General features: G+C 44.1%; 1 protein-coding gene across 1 annotated transcript in view; it reads left to right on the forward strand.

The window, feature by feature from the left end:
- ATP7A (ATPase copper transporting alpha) overlaps window positions 1–17,833 on the forward strand; it is a 32,344-nt gene extending 14,511 nt beyond the window's left edge. Inside the window, exons 8-23 of the mRNA XM_054289831.1 lie at window positions 46–122; window positions 300–525; window positions 1,478–1,711; window positions 2,375–2,466; window positions 3,055–3,182; window positions 3,402–3,556; window positions 3,833–3,967; window positions 6,089–6,283; window positions 8,011–8,193; window positions 9,121–9,334; window positions 9,990–10,136; window positions 10,574–10,716; window positions 11,019–11,222; window positions 11,744–11,861; window positions 12,791–12,893; window positions 14,495–17,833. Coding sequence (XP_054145806.1) covers window positions 46–122; window positions 300–525; window positions 1,478–1,711; window positions 2,375–2,466; window positions 3,055–3,182; window positions 3,402–3,556; window positions 3,833–3,967; window positions 6,089–6,283; window positions 8,011–8,193; window positions 9,121–9,334; window positions 9,990–10,136; window positions 10,574–10,716; window positions 11,019–11,222; window positions 11,744–11,861; window positions 12,791–12,893; window positions 14,495–14,771 — 2,631 coding nt within the window. The 3' untranslated portion in view covers window positions 14,772–17,833. The remainder of the gene's footprint in view (window positions 1–45; window positions 123–299; window positions 526–1,477; window positions 1,712–2,374; window positions 2,467–3,054; window positions 3,183–3,401; window positions 3,557–3,832; window positions 3,968–6,088; window positions 6,284–8,010; window positions 8,194–9,120; window positions 9,335–9,989; window positions 10,137–10,573; window positions 10,717–11,018; window positions 11,223–11,743; window positions 11,862–12,790; window positions 12,894–14,494) is intronic.
- Window positions 17,834–21,361: the final 3,528 nt, after the last annotated feature.

Here is a 21,361-nt window from a genome sequence, read left to right on the forward strand (position 1 = left end):
AGACCCAACTGTTCTCTTTTTTATTATTGTGCTTTTTTCCCTTAGGATTTAGGTTTTACTACTTCCTTAGTCAAAAAGGATAGATCTGCCAGTCATCTGGATCACAAGCAGGAAATCAGGCAGTAAGTATTCCTGAACATATCAAGATTCCATAAACATCTTTGATTCTTCTTTGTTGCTCAACCATGAATTTATGGGGTTTTTTTTTTTTCTGTGACTGTGCAGACTTACCACTTAAAATATCCAGCACCTGACTGCAATACAAGTGGTTTTTTCCTTTTTCTTTTTTTAAATCTGAGGTGGAAAAGGTCTTTTGTGGTGAGCCTGGTTTTCTGCATCCCTGTGATGGGGCTGATGATTTACATGATGGTGATGGACAGCCAGCTCTTGCGTGCTCACGCACACCACAACATGAGCAGTGAGGAGATGGAGGCCCTCCACTCCTCCATGTTCCTGGAGTACCAGCTCCTGCCAGGATTGTCTGTCATGAATTTCCTGTCATTTTTACTCTGTGTCCCTGTACAGGTGAGTGGGGTTATGCCAGCTCGTGCTTTATTGGGCTTAAATGCTCAAATTGGAGAGTGATGAAGAAATTAAGTTTGAAAAGTGAATGCAATTGTGCTGATGCAAAATGCTTTTGAGGGTCTTATGTGCTTCTGCTGTTGCCAAAATAATGGGTGCTGGGGACTCCAGGGGCAGAGGAGCTGCTTTGTGCTGGTTTCAGGCTTCTTTTGCTTCTTCTGTCAAGGTTGGGGTTGAAGGCACTGGAGATGGTATTTTGTATTCAGACTCAGGTGTTTATTATTTCTTATCTATGTTAGTGTCACAGCACTGAGTTCTGCAGTTCTTCACTAACAAGGCACAAAAATGGCTAGCAAGCTTTCTCTACAAGATCTTTTAAGGCTAAACTATCCAATTAAGAAATGATACCTGAATTATTTTCACTTTTGACTCAATAACTAATCACCTGAAGTCTACAATGTGGACTTTTCTGTCCAATTACAAAATACCACCCAAACCCATGGAGAGGACAGTGAAGGAGAACAACCAGCCACTGCCCTGAAACCTCCATCTTGCCCCATATATATTGCTATATTCTAAAACCTTAAACTCTTGAGTTTTCCACCCTGTGATATTACACACTTCTAATCAAACTACACACCTGTAATCCCAGTGCTGCCAATCAATTTTGGAAGCCTTCTCCATGGCCTCAGGTCAAATATAGGATTTTCTTGTGGGTCTGTTCCCCTCAGCATAGAGAGTTTAAAATTCTCAGCCTGCAGAACTCCAGCAGCTGTGCACCTGAGGCAGCTCCTGAATCCCACTGGGAGGGCACTGGGAATACCTGAGAGTGCTGTGGGAAGACCCCAACCCTGACTAGAGCTGGGATTATGTTCAGGGAAAGGGGAAAATAACACAAATAAGCTGGAAAAGCTGCTGCTGCTGTGTGCGGGAGATGTGTGAAATGCCCTTGCAGGTGTTCGGGGGGTGGCACTTCTACATCCAGGCCTCCCGAGCACTGAGGCACAACACAGCCAACATGGACGTGCTCGTGGTGCTGGCAACATCCATTGCCTTCCTCTACTCCTTCATCATCCTCCTGGTGGCAATGGCTGAGAGGGCCAAAGTGAACCCTGTGACCTTCTTCGACACGCCCCCGATGCTGTTCGTGTTCATCTCGCTGGGCCGCTGGCTGGAGCACGTGGCCAAGGTGAGCAAACAGGAACCACCTCAGAACCCCGAGGAAACTGTAGCCATGAGATTTTCTGAAAAAGCCTTTTCTGAGGATTTTTTCTTCTGAGATGCTGAGAGGCCTCAGGAACAACATTTAAATAATGATTATCTGCTGCTGTGGAATGCAGAAGGTGCATCTGTGATTGGCCCATGTGGTTGTTTCTAATTAATGGCCAATCACAGTCAGCTGGCTCAGACTCTCTGAGAGTCACGAGCTTTTGTTATCATTCCACTTTTTTCCTTGCCAGACTTCTGATGAAATTCTTTCTTCTATTATTTTACTATAGTTTTAATATATCATTTTCTTTTAATATATGTCATAAAATAATATGCTATTTGGTCATATGATAATATGACTCTGAAACATTGAGTCAAGATTCTCATCTCTTCCCTCATCCTGAGACCCCTGCAGACACCACCACAGAAAACATCCCATGCAAAAGCTTTGCTGGGTTCTTTTAACCTTCTGTGTCATAAAATCATCTTTAACAACTCAACTAATAAAAGTATGATTTAATATCAGACTGTTGGCAGAAAATGTTTTGTTAAAAGGGTAAATTGCAACATGCACAGTTGTCGTTTACCCAGCTTTTTTTTTTTCAATAGCATAGTCAGAAAAATGTGAAAATTATTCTTCTAGGGTAAAACCTCAGAAGCACTGGCAAGACTAATTTCATTACAAGCTACTGAAGCTACTATTGTTACCTTGGGCCCTGATAACGTTCTTTTAAGGTATCTTGCTTTATCATTTGCTTTTTATGTTGTTCCTTTCTTGTTGTTAATATGCTTAACAGACAAATTTTACTATTATACTATTTACAGATTCACAGACAAATTTTACTATTCTATACAACTATGAAGCAAATAACTTCAGATTATGCTTAATTCACAGAAAAAGTTTACTATTGTATAGAACTGTGAAGCAAATAACTTCAGATTATGCTTAATTCACAGAAAAAATTTCCTATAAGAACTATGAAGCAAATAACTTCAGATTTGCTGGCAGATAAAAATATTAAAATGTAGAATTAACACTGCTCTGCTTTGCTTTATTGCTATTTTTTTCTGTGATAAGACAGAAAAATAAATAGATAAAGTGGATTTTCTTAAATAGATAAATAGATAAAGTAGATTTTCGTAACTGGAAAGTAAATAAAATTATGATAAAATAGGCCATTTCAAAGAGCACTATGAATTTCTTGTGATAATTTTTGTATGCACTAATGCCAGCCAGTGGGGTTGTTCTCTGTGTGTAGTGCCAGCTCCTTTGCTTGGGTGACTCCAGTTTTATTCCCTTACAAAACCTTTGCACCATTCCAGTGAGGAGCAGGTGGATGTGGAGCTGGTTCAGCGAGGGGACATTGTCAAAGTGGTCCCAGGAGGCAAATTCCCAGTGGATGGCCGTGTCATTGAAGGACACTCCATGGTGGATGAGTCTCTCATCACAGGTCAGCATTGGCTTTTTCCAAGTGTTAAACTCTTTTCCTTTAAACAAATCTCCAGGGGGGAGGTTGAAGCTGATGTGTTTGGAGTTGGCAGCTGTCCCAAGGTGCCTTTTTCAGCCGTGCTGTGTCTGCTGCTCTTTGTTTGCTCTTCCTGTTGCTAGAATTTACTCCTTTTATTTACTTTTTGATTAGAATTTCTGATCAGAATTTCCCTTTGCTCAGGTGAGGCCATGCCTGTGACCAAGAAGCCTGGCAGCACAGTTATTGCAGGCTCCATCAATCAGAATGGATCCCTGCTCATCTCTGCCACCCACGTGGGAGCTGACACCACCCTGTCCCAGATTGTTAAACTGGTGGAGGAGGCCCAGACCTCTAAGGTAGAGTATCACCCAATTTAACACATGTAGGCACCGGCACACCAAATCACTGCAGGGGTGGCTGAGACTGCTTGGATTTGACTTGCAGCCGCATAATGAAGTTTCTTGCTGAGTAAGGACTCTGATCCTGTCTGCTGAGCCAAGTCTCATCCTCTTATTAAGTAAATCTGTAATTACCAAGTGTGGCGAGCCAAGTGTGCTGCAAGCAGCAGCTGTGATTCTTCTTTGCCTTCAGACACAAACATGATGGTGCTGAGTGATGTTTCTCCTTGCCAGGCTCCCATCCAGCAATTTGCAGACAAACTTAGTGGCTACTTCGTTCCTTTTATTGTGGCTGTCTCTGTGGTTACCCTTTTTGCCTGGATTATAATTGGATTTGTGGATTTTGAAATAGTGGAAAAGTACTTTCTGGTAAGTAAATTTCTTTAAACACCTTCTGAAATATTTAATAAACAGCCTTACAATTCTATTAGTCTGCAGTGGTTCCCTTTCTGGATTACCCTTGCAGGAAGTTGCTCACTATAACTGCTCTTGTTATTACACTTTTTACTTTTTTTTATATTGTATCATTCCTGCAGTTATACTAGAAAAGAATCCACAGTAATTAATCAACTCTTAAGTTAGGATTTAAAAAAAAGTTAATTAAAAGAAATACTAAACATCACAAATTTCCCATCATCCATCCCTCCTCTGTGGGAAAAAGAAGTCCCTCCTGTCACAAGCTCCAGTTATGTTTGTAGCTCTGTGTAAATTCATCTTGGCAATCAGTGGAATTCATCTTGGTTACAAATTCCAGAGGAGGATCAGGATCCCAATTTGGACTTAAGCATTGCTTAGGTCACAGGGTTTCTTGTTTCAAAACTATTTCTGATTAGAATTCCTCTGTTTCCAGGAAAGCCATCTTCATATCTGCTTTTTTTGCACCTTAGTGTGTGTGTGTATATATATATATATATGTGTATATGTATATGTGTATGTATATGTATATACATGTATGTATATGTGTATGTATATATATGTGTGTGTATATACATACATACATATATATGTGTGTATATATATATGTGTATGTATATATATATGTGTCTGTGTATATCTTTTTATTACAGTGCATCATTAAGGAGTTGTAGCATGTGGTGTCTTGTTTAGGGCAATGTCCTATAAATAAAACAGTTGAGGAGAATTCACAGAATCACTGGGTTGGAAGAGTCCTTTCAAGGTCATTGAATGCAACCCAGCCCCAGCACCTCACCCAAACCCTGGCACCCAGTGCCACATCCAGGCCTTGTTAAACACACCCAGGGATGGGGACTCCACCACCTCCCTGGGCAGCCATTCCAGAACTTTATCACCCTTTCTGTAAAAAACCTTTTCCTGATATCCACCCTGTATTTCCCTTGGCACAGCTCGAGGCTGTGTGCTCTGGTTGTGTCAGTTCCTGCAGACAGAGCCCAGCCCCAGCTGAGCACAGGCCCCTTTCAGGAGCTGTGCAGTGATGGGGGCACCCCTGAGTCTCCTTTTCTGCAGGCTGAGCACCCCCAGCTCCAGTGGGTGGATGCAGCTCTCAGTGGGTAGATCAGTATGTTGCAGTGTTGTGAGGGTCCCCAGGATGAGGTGAGAGATGAGAATTTGACTCCAAGTTCTCAGAAGGCTGATTTATTATTTTTTGATATTATATTATATTAAAAGAAAATTATATATTAAAACTATACTAAAGAAAGAGAGAGGAGACATCAGAAGGCTAGAAAGGAATGAATAATAAAAACCTGTGACTGACCAGAGAGTCCAACACAGCTGGACTGGGATTGGTCATTAAGTTAAAACATTCACATGGAACCAATCAAAGATGCACCTGTTGGTGAGCAACCTCCAAAGCACATTCTAAGCAATCAGAAAATTATTGTTGACATTTCTTTTCTGAGGCTTCTCAGCAGAAAAATCCTAAGGCAAAGGGATTTTTCATAAAATATCATGGTGACATAGTACAGAACACAAGTTGGTTAATTAATCATTAATTTAATCATTCACCTTAGGTTTTGCATACTTTGCTGAGTGTTAATACTCAGCAGATACACGAGCAGATGTTTCCAACCTCCAAGACAATGCATAGCCAAACGTGTTGTTCTTGTTTGGTTTCTTCCCTGACCCACTCTCTGTCGCTATAGGATGCGAAAGAACACAAGCCCACACCGCTGTTCTCAAGGTGAAGAAAAAGAGAAGTTTATTTTCTGACTCCAACATTTATAGTTTTTTAAGAGTGACAGTGGATTGGAGGGTGACAGTGCCACCTCTCCAATGACACTTGACAAACCAACAGTCCATCAAATTTCTCTTCTTCTGTAAAAGAATGCAAAAAAATGAGTTATTTACAGAAAGTGTGTGAGAAAGTTCACTACAAGAATGTCAACATTAGAAGGCTTAGTAAATCTTAGAAAATCAGAGCAACACACTCCCGTCTCAAGACAATGCATAGCCAAATGTGTTGTTCCTGTTGTTTGATTTCTTCCCTGACCATCTCCCCTCCATTCCCAGGGCTACAACAAGAGCATTTCAGCAGCAGAGGTGATCATCCGCTTCGCCTTCCAGGCCTCCATCACGGTGCTGTGCATCGCCTGTCCCTGCTCGCTGGGCCTGGCCACCCCCACTGCTGTCATGGTGGGCACGGGTGTGGGTGCCCAGAATGGCATCCTCATCAAGGGAGGGGAGCCCCTGGAGATGGCACACAAGGTGGGTGCCCCAAAGCTGCCAGCCTGGGGGTTTTGCCAGCTCTTTGGAGGGGATGATGGAATGTCCCGTGTTGTATTGCACTAAATTGTGGTGGTGTTCACAGGGGTCCCAGGATGAGAGAAGAGATGAGGATCTGACTCCATGTTTCAGAAGGCTTGATTTATTATTTTATTATATATGTTATATTAAAACTGTACTAAAAGAATAGAAGAAAAGCATTTCATCAGAAGGCTTGCAAGGAAGGAATGGAATAATAACAAAATCCTGTGTCTGACCAGAGAGTCTGATACAGCTGGATTGTGATTGGCCATTAATTAGAAACAACTTTATGAGACCAATCACAGCTTCACCTGTTGCATCCCACAGCATCAGATAATCATTGTTTACATTTTGTTTCTGAGGCGTCTCAGCTTCTCAGGAGAAAAAATCCTAAGGAAAGGATTTTTCATAAAACATGTCTGTGACACTAAATAGTTTATTTAGTTATTGTTTTGCACTGGGTTACTAGAGATATGCACAGAGTAGTCTTTATATTGCACTGAATAGTTTGTTATATCATGTGATGTCACTATAGGACACAAAACAACACGAGCACACACACCACTGCTCTCAAGGTGAAGAAAAGGGAAGTTTATTTTCTGACTCCAACACCTACAGTTTTCCAAAAGTGACAGTGGATTGGAGGGTGAAAATGCCACCTCTCCAATGATACTGGACAAACCAACAGTCCATCAAATTTCTCCTCCTCCATAAAAGAATGCAAAACAATAAGTTATTTACAGAAAGTGTGTGAGAAAGTTTGCTACAAGAACGTAAACATCAGAAGGCTTAGAAAAATCTTAAAAAATCAGGGTGACAATGTGGTTTGTATTCCCCTCTCCTATCACATGGTTTCTCTCTCATGCACCCCTCTGCCCAGTACCCCCTGGTGGTCTCTCCCCTGCTCAGTCCCCATTTGTATCCCATTGGTTGGTTGTGATCCTCCTCTGCCCCCCATTTCCCCTGTCACAGACACATTGTCTGAAAAATCCTTTCCTTAGGATTTTTTCTCCTGAGAAGCTCAGAGGCCTCAGGAACAAAATGTAAACAATGGTTATCTGCTGCTGTGGAATGCAACAGGTGCATCTGTGATTGGTCTCATGTGGTTGTTTCTAATTAATGGCCAATCACAGTCCCACTGTATCAAACTCTCTGGTCAGACACAGGATTTTATTATTCATTCTTTCTTTTTCTATTCTTAGCCAGCCTTCTGGTGAAATCCTTTTTTCTATTCTTTTAGTATAGTTTTAATATAATATATATAATAAAATAATAAATCAAGCCTTCTGAAACATGGAATCAGATCCTTGTCTCTTCCCTCATCCTAAGACCCCTGTGAATACCATCACACCCCCGGGTATAAAAGTCTCCTGCCCTGGCTCCAGGGCCTCTTGCCCACCTTGGAAATAAACGTACCACTGAGGTTCCCACGTGGGGCAGAGTCCTTCCAGTCTTCTGCTTTTGTCTGTGTGAGATCCTGTGGGCTGGGGTCCACAGCTAGCCAGAGTTAGACCCCAACAGCCCATCCCAGACATGATCTTACAGCCCTGGTGGGTTCCATCCAGCTCGGGGTGTTCCTTGTTAGGTCATGGCTCTGTGCTCAGGATTTGGTTCAAGTGGGTGCTTTGCCAAGGAACCTGCACCTCCATGCTCGGTTCATTGAGTGAAATCTTCCTGCTTCCCTGCAGGTGAAGGTGGTTGTGTTTGACAAAACAGGGACCATCACCCACGGCACTCCAGAGGTGATGCAGGTGAAGTTCCTGGTGGAGGGGAACCTCCTCCCTCGGCACAAAATGCTGGCGATCGTGGGGACAGCAGAGAGCAGCAGCGAGCACCCCCTGGGAGCTGCCATCACCAAGTACTGCAAGAAGGTACTGGAGGGGCTCCCACACACAGCCTGCCCTCCCTGGGCAAGAACCTCTGGCAGGACTCCCTCAATGCCACGAGACTGTTCATGCAGGTTAAGCAGTTGCTATGTCTCAGAATCTCTGCTGGTCAGTGACCCCAAGGTGTGTTAGAAAGTCTCTTTTCCCAGCCTGGCAGTCAAAGATGGAATCAGGGTTCTTCTGTTCTCATTCTCAAGGTTGTTTGTTTATTGTTTCTTATCTATTACATTCTTTCTCTGGCCTGCTGAGGTCTGTCCAGCAGGTCAGACAGAGGCACACTGACCACCTTGGGGGCAGTGTTATCTTTTTATACCAAAAACTACACCTACATTATTTACCATAACTTCCCAATACCTATCACCTATGTTAGACAGTGAGCTCCTACCTTAAACCAATCCAAAAGTGCCAACATCACCCAGAACATGGAGGGTAGGAACAAGAAAGAAGAAGGACAGGGCACACCCAAATTCCTCCATCTTGGGACCCCGAGCCCACATTCTAAAAATCCCAAAAATCAAATTTCGCCCTGTGACAAACTAACTGTTATTCCACTTAAACTCTCTTGACTTGTAATTCTTCATAGAAAGGTGGTAATTTGCTCCATGGGTCAAAATCAAACTCACAGGTGTCTTGGGCTCTGTGCCAAGGTCTCTGAGGCCCCTGTCAGGGGCTGGAGCCATCCAGGACAGCCAGAGGGATGTCCTGGGTTCCAACAGCTGTGTTAATTGGGAAAGCTGAAAATTGTGGAGCCACATAAATCACACCGTATTAGAGGCACCATTCAGACCTAGATTTTGATGATTCTTTCCCTCCTCATCTCTGTTCTACTGCACTTTAATTTTGTGGGCTTTATAATTGCATCGTGCTTTTATGTATTTAAAAAACTTCATCAGTTTCCATCTCTTTTTCTAGGAGCTGAACTCAGAAACCCTTGGGACATGTACAGATTTTCAGGTAGTTCCTGGCTGTGGCATTAGTTGCAAAGTCACCAATATTGAAGCATTGCTCTACAGGGAAAACAGAATGGTTGAAGAAAACAATGTTAAAAATGTGACACTTGTGAAAATTGAGGAGAATGCAGATGAATCAGTGCAGACTCCTTTGATCATTGATGCTGAACTGCCAAGTAAGTTAATTCTGGGTTTGAGAATAAAATGGGCAGTTTTTGTTTGTGTGTCTTTAGGATCCTTAGGAAGGAGGTCATTTATTTCCACCTTGCAGAACTGGGCTGACATCAAGGCACACATTAAATTGTTGCTCATTAGTTTATTTCGTGCTCATACATCATTCAGAACATTTAAGTTAAATACAATTTCAAGTTGCATGTTGAATATGGAACTGGAAAATCAGACAGGGGTTGTCTGTCAGCTCTCTCTGGCTTTACTTTGCTTCATCACAGGTTACCATTTGCTAGCCAAAATTATGTGTATTTGCATAACTGGTTAGTTTTCACTCAAGAGCAGCTCACTGTTAGGTCTTCCAACTCCACTGGGCTGTTCATGGAAATCATGGTGACTTGGTCCTTTACTGTCCTTTGACCTGTGGTTTTTTGCCCTCTGATATGGGCTGGCTCCCCAGGACTGAAGAAATGTTGGTGTCTCTTGTAGAGGTCACACGAAAAGATGGCAGGGCAGAAAGTTTTGAGGAGTTCTTAATTTCTGTTTGGATTCCCTGCAGTGCTGTTCCAGTGCACACTGGGAGAGCCTGGCTGGGATGAGCTGCAGGGAAGCTCCCTGGTTTATCCACATGATTGTTATCCACATTGTGTGTTCTTCCTTCAGCTCCTGTGACCTCTCAGAAATACTCAGTTCTCCTTGGGAACAGGGAATGGATGACCAGGAATGGCCTGGTGGTGAGAAATGAGGTGGACAAAGCCATGATGGAGCACGAGCGGAGAGGCCGCACGGCTGTCCTGGCAGCTGTGGATGGTGAGTTCAGGGCTGCTGCTGTGTTCAGTTTGATTGCCATTAAATATCACATGAAACATGACATAAATAGAGATTGATAAGTAATGATGTCATAGCAGCTACAGCTGAAGCAGAGTAATGGGATGAAAAGAGATAATTAATCAGTTTACAGCACTTTCTTATGGGAAGGGCTCTTCCTGCACTTCTTAGCTGACAGGACAGTTGGGCATAATACAGTGCAAAGACTTCAAAGAAAGCAAAAAGGAAAAAAGGAGAGAAAAAAGGAACTTGTATTTTATTGTGGTGGGACAGTCCATGTTTTATCTTGCTGCCTTAATACCTCTTATCATCCCACCCTTTACTGTCAGTATGAACTGGTTCTGGAGCTGGACTTACTGGGGGAAGTTAGTTTAAATTGATAAAGCTCTTCATTACAATTGATTTCTTTCTGTTTTCAGGAGTGCTCTGTGGCTTGATAGCCATTGCAGATACTGTGAAGCCAGAGGCTGAGCTGGCAGTGTACACTTTGAAGAGCATGGGATTAGAAGTTGTCCTCATGACCGGTGACAACAGCAAAACAGCCCGGTCCATCGCCTCCCAGGTGGGCTGGGGCCTGGGGCTGGGGCTGCTTTCAGCAGAAGGGTGGTGTGGCATGTTCATATTGCTGGTGGCTGCTCTGCTGTGAAAGATGGTAGTTTTAAAAAATTTGGAATCAAGGCTGTAAGAAGTTTTTGAATGCAAGTAACATCAGCTGTAAATTCAGAGCTGTTTTCATATCATCAGCTGGATTTGCTATTTTAGCTCATGAGTGATGAAATGGATTTCACTTTTCCTGGCCACATCATTCCAGTCAGGAGCTTTGGGAACTGCTGGAAAAGCTGCGTCCTCTCTCTCTCTGTTCAGGTTGGCATCACCAAAGTGTTTGCAGAGGTTCTCCCCTCACACAAAGTGGCCAAAGTGAAGCAGCTGCAGGATGAAGGGAAGCGCGTGGCCATGGTTGGAGATGGGATCAATGATTCCCCAGCCCTGGCCATGGCCAGCGTGGGCATTGCCATTGGCACGGGCACCGATGTGGCCATCGAGGCAGCTGATGTGGTGCTCATCAGGGTAAGAAGTCAGAGTTAAAGGTGGGAGGGTCACAAGGCCCAGGGTGTGTTGGGTGTGCAGGGGTGCACAGTCCCCATCAGCTGGAGAACTGGAGCAGAGATTTTCCTCACTGTGTTTAGTGCAGTGATTATCCCATGAAAGAAACTTCCACATTTTCTGGGTACTGCACATTTTGGGGTGATTAAAGTTTGAGAGTGGCAGAGGAAGCCAAAGTGACCTGTCCTTTGGCAAACAAATTACATTTGGGTAGCTCACCATGGCACCTCCAGGGTGACAGGCACTTCTCCCTACACATCAGTTGTTCCCTGGCAGACTGTGGTCAGTGTTTGGAGCTGTCCTGGGAGGGGCTGGGGACATCACTGGGATTGTGATGGATTGGCCTGAGCACAGCAGCCTCCAGAGGGCTCACTGTGCTTGGCCTGTTCCATCCAGTGCACTGCAGTGAGCTGTAACACAGCTGAGGACACCACCTGTGTGCTTTCTGTCCCTCTGAGTGCTCCAATGAACGTTTTCACTTGCAGGATGACCTCATGGATGTGGTAGCAAGCATAGATTTGTCCAGGAAAACCGTGAAGAGGATCCGGATCAACTTTGTCTTTGCTCTGATTTATAATCTCATTGGGGTTCCCATAGCTGCAGGTGTGTGAGTGCTGTCTGCACTAATTGGATTGGGCTCAGTGAGTAGAAGATTGCAGTGATTTACTGTTGGGTGGGAGAGTTTCCAGTGCCTTTATTTCTGGCTGTCAGTAAGGGCAGAGTTCTCTGCCTGGAGACATTGCAGTGGGATATCTGTGACGATGCCTTAAGTATTAGCTTTTATGTTTTTCAGATTTTGTGCTGTTTTAGTGTGGAGTTCTGAGCTTCATGTTAAGTGGTGGTGAGCTCTCTTCACAGAGTAGGGAGGCAAAGCAATTCCTTCTCTAGCTGGGGACCAAGGACAAATGATCCAAATCTCAGGCCCCAGAAGCATTAACAACAGTGAACTGAAGAGTGAAAAACAAGAAGGGAGGAGTTAATTGGACAATTAACTCCAAGATGCAAATGGAGCAGAACTTATAAAAGTGAGAGACCCTGTGACCAAGTCAGGGATTTTTGTGACCACTTTGGTTCATCTTGGGTGCAGCCCTGGCTGGGCTCTTGTGCTGCCCAAGGTGCATCCATGGAGGCCTTTTAATAAATCCCTGCTTTATTCTTTAACTCTGCCTGGCCTATGTTCTACATCAGCCTTCTCAAGGCATCAGTGAGCTGTCCTCCTCCCACACTATGTATGTGCTCAGCACATCAGAACAGCTTCAGGATAAAAGGTTTATTGACAGAGCCTGATCCTGTAAGCAAGCAGTTTTATTGCAGGATGGGCAGGACATGCCACCTCTGAGTTTCAGGCTGAGGTTCTAGTTGAGATAAAACACAAATCCTTATGTATTAAATATTGGTCATTTAAACTAAAATCCCATTTACTAACAAATTAAAAAACAACTATAACTGGTCAGTCTGTTTGAAATTGTATCTATTAATATATGAATAATGCAGTGTTCCTGCTCTGACCTTATGCTGATGTAATTTTCTAGGTGTCTTCCTGCCCATTGGTTTGGTTCTGCAGCCCTGGATGGGATCTGCAGCCATGGCTGCCTCCTCAGTCTCTGTTGTGCTTTCTTCTTTGCTCTTGAAGATGTGAGTAGGAACAGTCTGGTGGTTTGTAACTTGGATTTGAAGCTCAGGTCTTTTTTACTTTGAGTGACAGAAAATAAATGTGGGACTGTGAGAGATTTTGAAGGCTTTTGAAGAACAGTTCACAAGTCTGTGTTAAGCAGACAGAAATGTTTAGAAACATGTAATTTTTAATGGGAAGAGATGTACAAACCAGAAGTGTTCAGAATGGGAAATTCCTTCATTATTGTATTTGCAGGGTGCCCCATGGCAGGAAGGAATGATGAATCTGACTCTATGTTCTTAGAAGGCTAATTTATTATTTTATGTTACTATATTATATTAAATACTATACTAAACTAGACTAAAGAATACAGAAAAGATACTTACAGAATGCTAAAAAGATGCTAATGAAAACTCCTGACTCTTTCCAGAGTCCAGACACAACTTGGCCATGATTGTCAAATAATTCAAAATTGTCAATAAGTCAAAGCAATTCACATGAAACCAATGAAACAATCTCCAAACACATTCCACATGTGAGTACAACACGAGAAGCAAATGAAATGATCATTTGTTTTCCTTTTTCTCTGAGGCTTCTCAGTTTCCCAGGAGAAAATCCTGGGCCAAGAGATTTTTCAGTAAATATGACTGTGACACTTAAAGACCTTTGTGTGTTTGTGAGAAATCTTGTTTGTCAAATTCTAAATGCCTCTGACTTGTGCATAATCAGTTCATATTTCAGTGTACTTCAACTTCAGAGGTATTGATATATTATTGGAATAATTACCAATATAGCTGGACAGGACCTGCCTGTGCTTGTCTGGCCCTTGCTGCTGAACCGAACGGTGGCACTGTGGTGTTTCACCCCACAGACACTTTGGGCTGGCTGGGTGTGTGGTGTTTCACCCCACAGACACTTTGGGCTGGCTGGGTGTGTGGTGTTTCACCCCACAGACACTTTGGGCTGGCTGGGTGTGTGGTGTTTCACCCCACAGACACTTTGGGCTGGCTGGGTGTGTGGTGTTTCACCCCACAGACACTTTGGGCTGGCTGGGTGTGTGGTGTTTCACCCCACAGACACTTTGGGCTGGCTGGGTGCTGCACTGGGCCCGTGGGGACCATTCCAGGCCTGCAGGAGCTCTGGTGGTGCTGGGATGGAGCTTCCCCCCATAACAGGGGCTGCTCCTCAGGTTTCCCTCTGTGGAGAAGCTTTGAGGCGATGGTGAAGGAAAGGAGTTGGTTCTGATGGAGGGTTTGGATCCAGAGCTTTATTCTGGCCCACAGGCCTCTGAATGCAGCACCAGCTCCCACAGAACTCCCTGAGCCCGTGGTGGTTGCTGTTCCTTTGAACCCCGGTGAGAAGGGGAGGGAAAGGGTAGGGAGCCACTAACCAGGTACATTTTGAGGGACAAAGGACACCTGGATGGCCCAATGCCCCCCAAGGGTAGAGGGCATCCTTTGAATCTGCCAATCACTCAATGCCCTTCTGGAATGCCAGGGCTGACAGACAGCTCTCAGCAGGGGGCAAGGGATGGGGAAGGAGAGGTGGTTGAGACACCTGGCAGGGAATTATCAGGGAGGGATCCGAATGCAACAATACATTTTGTTTTTTCCTTGCCCAGGTACCAGAAGCCGAGCTCAGAGAAGCTGCAGTTCCGTGCCCGTGGCCAGCTGAGGCACAGGAGCCCGTCAGAGATCAGCGTGCACGTGGGCATCGAGGACAGCGGGGCTGCCTCCCCCAAGCTGAGCCTGATGGATCGAATCATCACCTACAGCAGGGCCTCCATCAACTCCCTGCTCTCAGACAAGCGCTCTGTCAACAGCATCGTCCTCAGCGAGCCTGACAAGCACTCCCTGCTGGTGGGGGACTTTGGGGAGGATGATGACACAGCCTTATGAAAGACTCGCTCCTCCCACCCCACTGAGGCAAAACAAAAATACCCTGAAGCAAAAAACACAATCAAAACAGCTCTCGTGAGGTCTGTGCGTGTCCTGATCCTTGTGGAGGCCTTCTGGATGCATTTCTTCTCAGTGTAGAGGTAGTTGTTGCAGTGACTTTCCAGAGTCTTTTGTGGTTTTTAATCTAGACTTACCAAAAATATCTGGTGCAGGGCTGTTGATGCTCACAAACAGGGCTGTGTTCCCATTCCATGGAGCTTGCAGTATGGCATTTATTTTGGCAAATTGTCAAAATACAATAAGGAAACTAAGGAAGCAGAAAATGATTTCCCAGCCTTATACCAGGCTATTTTATCCATAGTGGAGTTCAGTACTGTGTGAAAAAATTGTGAATTTGCATCTGCAAAATCCTGAAGGTTCTGTTTGCAGAGAGATGTGCCTTACTTCAGAACCCTGTCACTCCCACAGCCTGCCTTCTGCCAGAAATGGGTCCTCTCAAATGCCTCTTCCTGTTGTCAACATCTGGTTCCAGCTTTCCACACTCCAGGCTTCAAATCATCTCCATGGGATCCAGATTCCTGTGTGGCAGCAAACAGGGAGGATTGGGGCCATCCCCACAGAGCTCTGCACGTCCTGCCCTGAGACTCTCTGCCTTCCTGAAGGTTTGGGGTTGGGAGCTTTGCTCATTCCCAGCCTCTCCTAAGCCAAAAACTCCTGCAACACCTGAATGCAATATCAGTGTGAGCTGGTTTTAGCCAAAGTGTTCAGCTTTAGGAAGGAGCAGTGCTCACCACCAGGATCTACTGGCACTGCTCCAGTGAACCAGGGGAGTTTGTCACAGGCTGCCTTAAAGTCTTTACAGTTCAGGCTTTGCCTGTGAAGTGTCTGTATTCTAGGAATGGCCCAGCATTGGTTGATCCAAACCCCCTCTGCTTGTTCTGTGCAGATCCAGGCATCAGGAATTCAGACAGTTGTCATTTGTTGCTGAACTGCAATATCAAAATGCAGCTCTTGATCATGAAATCATTAATAAAAAAATATCCTCAGTGAGAAAGAGATGCTCATCAGCAGTAGCTGTTACCTGTTTGTTACTCACTGAACCTTGCTGTCCCCTTCCCCTGCTGAGGCAGTCATTCATTGGCAGCAATTGCTGGGTTCAATAATGTTGAATTTCATTATGAAATGCAGTCCATGATGTGAATGTGTACCAGTTGTGCTTGTAGAGGAGAAATACTCAGTGTGGTGGAGACAAAGAGATTCTCTTCCATGTTCTGCTTTTTAACTCAAAGCCTGATGTCAGGCCATAGATTGTGTATGTAAAAAGTCCTGAGTAAACAGCTCTTGCATTTTATCTGAGAACCACCAGAAAAATCCTGTTGTGTGAGAGCAGGGCTGTGCTGGGGATGTGTTTGTGAGGAAATCAGGGTACCTGTATTGCAGTGAGGGGAGCAGTATCATGTGCTGCTGGCTCAAGAAACAAAATATTTCTGTAGCAGGATTTGGGTTCTTAATATCTCTACATGAATACAGAGTATTTTTATAAATGAGATTACACCTGTATGTAATATGTGGTGTTGTTCCATGCTGAGATCTATCACTGCACAGCCATTCCATGAGGTTTTGTTCTCTGTTTGCAGCAGCAGAGCTGTTTTTACAAAGCAGATTGTTACCCAAAGCTGTTTGATGTGTCAGGATGGGTTTTAGTGCTTCACAATCATTAAAGATTTCAGTTGTCTTGTTTATCCACCCTCCTCCTCTGTGTTCCTGGCACGTTGTGCAGGTGCAAGGGAGGTATTTCCATATTTCTGTGCTCTGGGTGGTCTCAGCCACTCCTTCAGTGCTGGCTGGGGAGTGGATGGCTTGGAAATGCCACATCACCTCCCACTGCAGCAAACAGGGAGGCACTTCAGGGCTGAATTCCTGCTTAGTAAATAAAGCAGCATTAAGAACTTGTTAAACAATTTCCAGATATATTTTTAGAGCACTTTCCTTTCATTGTCCAAATGCTGTGTAGGTTGAATGTTTACAGCTTTACCTCCCAACTTTTTCCCAACACAGGTATTTTTCTAGGCTTTATCATTTTCTGTGAAATGCAGTGTTTGATCCAGTTACAGCAAAATAAGGCTCTTTTTCCAAAGCAGGACACTTAAAGAGGTGCAGGCTGATTATCAGGGAGTAAGGAACAGCAGCTGCTGGCTGGGGGGGATGTGAGAGCAGCTTGTAGGGACAGCCAGAGGATCAGGCTCTGGGGAGAGGAAATAACTGAGCCCAGGGTGGGATGTGGGGGCAAGGTGGTTGTGATAAGCTCAGATTTTTTGAAAGCAGGTTGTGTGTCCAGCACTCCCCAAGGGTGAGATAATGACTTCTAGGATGTTTATCTTGAGATTAAAATATTACAAAAGGTGCTTTACGTTGAAGAACCAAAATCCCTTTCTGTTTGAATGTACAGTGCAAGTGGAATCATGTGTGGGAGCTCAGTGTTTTCCCAAATGTAAGTGTTTTAATGTGTAAATAGGTTGCTTCTGTTGGAGACAGTTTGGATTCAGAAATTTAAACTATCACGTGGAAACACTCAGTTACAAACAATATTGTATTACTCCTTTGTCTATTTTATTGTTTTCTGTGTCTAGCTATTTATAAACCTGTGCTCTATTTAATAAAAAAGTACATATGCTCCAGGCTTTAAAAGTTACTCTTTGAATCTTACCAAATTTACTTTTTAAAAGAGTTCAAAACACTTGAAATTTTATAAATAAAAAAAACACAATGTGAAGTTGCCAGAACACAATGGAAGCAAGAACACACTTTTATTTATTCAAAACTATGCTTTTTTTTTTTTTGCTTAGAACTTCCAACAAAATATTTTAAACTGGAGAACTTTTGTTATTCAGTTTTAGGGATGAAGAATGGAGAAGTGAATGCTGGTTGGCATGTTAATGTAGGGCTGTTACAGTTCTTTGCATCTCAGAACATGTTGTCTCATGTTTCCTGTTCTTTTAAGACTGTGCCTCCATCATTCTAATGGCAATTATAAGCTCTGTAATAAAAATGTAGCATCCAAAGGCTGGTTTAAAGCATGTTCTTTCATCTCCTTTCAATATCTGTAGCTGTCTCAGCAAAAGGCCAAGGATTGGGGTTTAGGTGTAATTCCAGCTCTGCTAAACACAGCCTTGAGCAAACACTGAGCCTGTAGAGCTGGGGGCAAGTGGGGCTGGTGAAAGTTGGGAAATTGTGGAATAATCTCGTGTAGGAGCATCCCTGTGTCAGCAAATGGAGGAAGAGCAGAGGCTGCTGGAGCTCACACAGTCAGAACTGTCCCAGCAGAGCCCAGGACTGAGGTTTGTAACATCCCCAGCCCTTTGGGCAGGTGTTTCCAGGGGTCACTCACCCTTACAGTAAAAATGGGGTTTCCTGTGTTGGGATGAAATTTCCCATTTTGGTTTGTGCCAATTAACCCTTGTTCTGTCACTGGTTTCACTGAGCAAGTCAGGTTCGAGTTGTATCCAAATGTTTCCAGGATGAAGAATTTTGCTTTTCCTTAAGATCCAACCCTGTAATTTCATCCTCTTAACCTGCCTCAGGCCTAGTATGCTCCATCAGCTGTGGAAACCCACAATTTTAGCACTGGTTTGGAAAATGCAGGGTTGTTCCACAAAAGTAGTAACCAAAATACTTGAAACAATTTAGGCCTTGAGTCACTTCAAGTTAAGGCAGTGTGTGAACCTTCTTGTTTCAAATGGAACTTTTGTTTTAGCCCTGACTGAATTAAAAATAAAGAAATAAAAACCTCATGAAGTAGCCATGAAGCCCCAAATCCTATGGACTAAGCTGTGATACAAAAATCTGCATTTGTCTGGCCAACACCCTTCATTGTGATTCAAGAAATATAAACTTTAATATAGAACTAAAACTTGTTAAGACTCTCTTGGGATTTAAAATTTAAAATTCTCTCCTTTCCTGAAACCTGTCAAGTCAGTGATGTTTCCTAAGTGAAACCATGAGCTGTCCCAGAGTCAATTCTGTTACAAGCCCCTGATTTCAGTTTTCCTTGAGCTCAGTTTAGAGCCTCACCTCCCTTGGTGGCAGTGAGGATGGGTGAGGGGTGAGCAGAGCTCTCTCATTCCATAGCACTGTTTTGCTAGGGAAAAATGGGTAAAGTATATCATCAAATTGAGGTTCAGTCTACATTGTAAAAATCAGTGGAACAAATGCCACCTTTAAGGGCTCTGATAGAAAATGATACTGTAGATAATTAGGATTCATGTTCATTTAAAACTGTCTGTGGCACTAGAGGGACAGAGCAATGCTGTGTTCCTGCAGCCTGCCACAGCCATGGTTCACACTGGAGCCTCTGCAGCCTCAAGCATCACCTTTGCAGGCTTCATGGAATCCATTTTCCATTTCACCAGAGTGCAGGTCCTGCCTGGGTTTTTGATGCTTCCAGTTCAGGGTGGCTACATCATCTTTTAAAATACTCTTTCTTTTTTTTTTTTTTTTTTTCTTTTCTTCTTAAGTAACATTTTTAGAGCACATCTCTGCAGAGGAGTATGACAAGCCCTTAAGGTCAGACTCTTGATTCCAAATTCAGCATCTGCCTTGATAGCAGAGCTGTGCTATGGGCAATGTGAGGGGTTTTTTTCTTCCAGTTGACTGGACAGTTTCAGTAGTAGCTGTGAATTTGTACCATGTCTGCTTGGTCATGAAGGAAAACTGCTGACCAGGTAAGATTGGGTTGCCTGTATCCCATTAAACACATCTCTAAATAATTTTTTATGGAGAGCTGTACACACACACAAATTTGGGTGCAGGAAAAAGAGACACAGAAGATTCTGAAGCATTTTTTAATTAACCCCTCATTCAATTCCATGCATGGACAGCCTGAAGCCTTTGTCCCTGCAGGTGTTGGGAATGACATTTGCAGGCATTGGCCAGGTGAGGGAGCAGCCAGGAGCTGTCTGCCCTCGTTCTCTGGGCACTGTGCCTGTTTTTCAGGCAGTTGTTCCAGATTGGGTGCTCTTTATCTTTCCTACACGATCCCTGTGCTGGGATATTGCCCATCTCCCACTGCAGGGAGATCAGAGCACTCAGACTTGTGCCGCTGCCTGTTTTTAAAGGGAGGTTAAACTGCAGTGGGTGGCTCCAAAAGCAGGAAGTTTCTGCAGCCTGGGTCACGGGGCACGGATGGAGATGCAGATTATTGGTCTCGCAAACACACCCTAGTGCTCCAGAGCCTTTGGTCTGCCTAAACTTGCCCAGTCCTGTTCCTGTTGGATAAATGAAGCAGGATCACACAGGAGAGGGATGTGCAAGTCTAAAGTGCAGCTGCTGCTTCATGTTCCTAGGAATGACTCCCTGGGATGGTCACAGGTCCAACTCCAGCTCCTTGGGTTTGTCATTACCAGCCCTTTGCCCTCCTGGCTTTGCTGCACTGGTTAATTTAAAAGTGCAGGGGTTGAACTGTTTGCATGGGCTTTTTTTCTTTAAATATTTGCAGTATATTCTAAATATTTCACAACAGGAGGGAAGGACAGAGAGGTGCCTCAAGCATGGAAGTGAGCTTTGAGTGTGTGTCTGTATTTCTTCCCTGTTTTTTATAACTCCTTTTATAAGACACAAATTCTCATGCTTGGGCCATTTCCCATCTGTAATTGCATTCTGCCACCTCAAGTTCTCATGTGACATCCTCCCTATTCCTTTATCTCATGTTCTTCACACAAAAAAAATGGAGAAAAAGCAAACAATGATAAAACCAGACAACATCGAGTGAGCTGCATTTCTGCCAGAACAGTGATCTTTATAAGTGCACCAAGATTGTTCCAGGCTCTTATCCAGTACTCTCCTAACCTATGGGATATAGTGGAGTTGGTCCTGTGGAGTAGATTCCTCTTGGTCACTTTTATTTATGGCTTGCTTGGTCCTTTCTTGCTGAATGTCCTGTCTACCTGGGGATTCACCAGTGTCCTGCTGTCCCTTGTCCCTCAGCTGTGGCACACGGCTTTCCCAAAACACAGGATACTGTGTTCGTGCCACCACACACTGTGACATTCCTGCTTCACACATTTTTTCCCCTAGGAGGTGACAGGAGAGCTTTTGAAATGAGAGCCTTGTCCTAATGAATGAAGCCATTTCCCAGGGAAGGCAGGGCTGTGGGCTGCAGCTGGGAAGAGCTTTCCTTTCTGAGTCAGCATTGAGGAATTTAACCTTTGCCTTTGGAGAAAGCAGCACAGCATGAAGTAGTACAGGAAGAAAGAAAGGGATTAATTTCAGAACAGTTAAAGAGTTACAGCTCCTGTGGATCCAGAGAAGCCTCCCCTATCTCCTCACTGGAGTCCCTCTAAGGTTTGTCCACCTGCTGTCACTTGTGCTTCTGGCTTGGATTAGAAGTGGCTCTGGCCAGCTGTGCTTTGAGTGGGCATTCCCAGCTCCTGAGGGGAGGCTGGGCTCAGGACTCTGTTAGGATTTGACTCTCAGGCCTTGGTGAAGGCTGCACTCACACTGACACTTCCAGGTGTCCCTGCCCCCAGGGGACACTGAGAGCACTGTCCAGGGGCTCTGGGTTACAAGGACCCACCTGGTGGCAGCAAGGTTGG

This window comes from Melozone crissalis, unplaced genomic scaffold, assembly GCF_028551555.1.
Source record: "Melozone crissalis strain CALT ecotype California unplaced genomic scaffold, PUWL_Pcris_2 ptg000068l_1, whole genome shotgun sequence".
In the NCBI taxonomy this organism is placed as follows: Eukaryota; Metazoa; Chordata; class Aves; order Passeriformes; family Passerellidae; genus Melozone; species Melozone crissalis.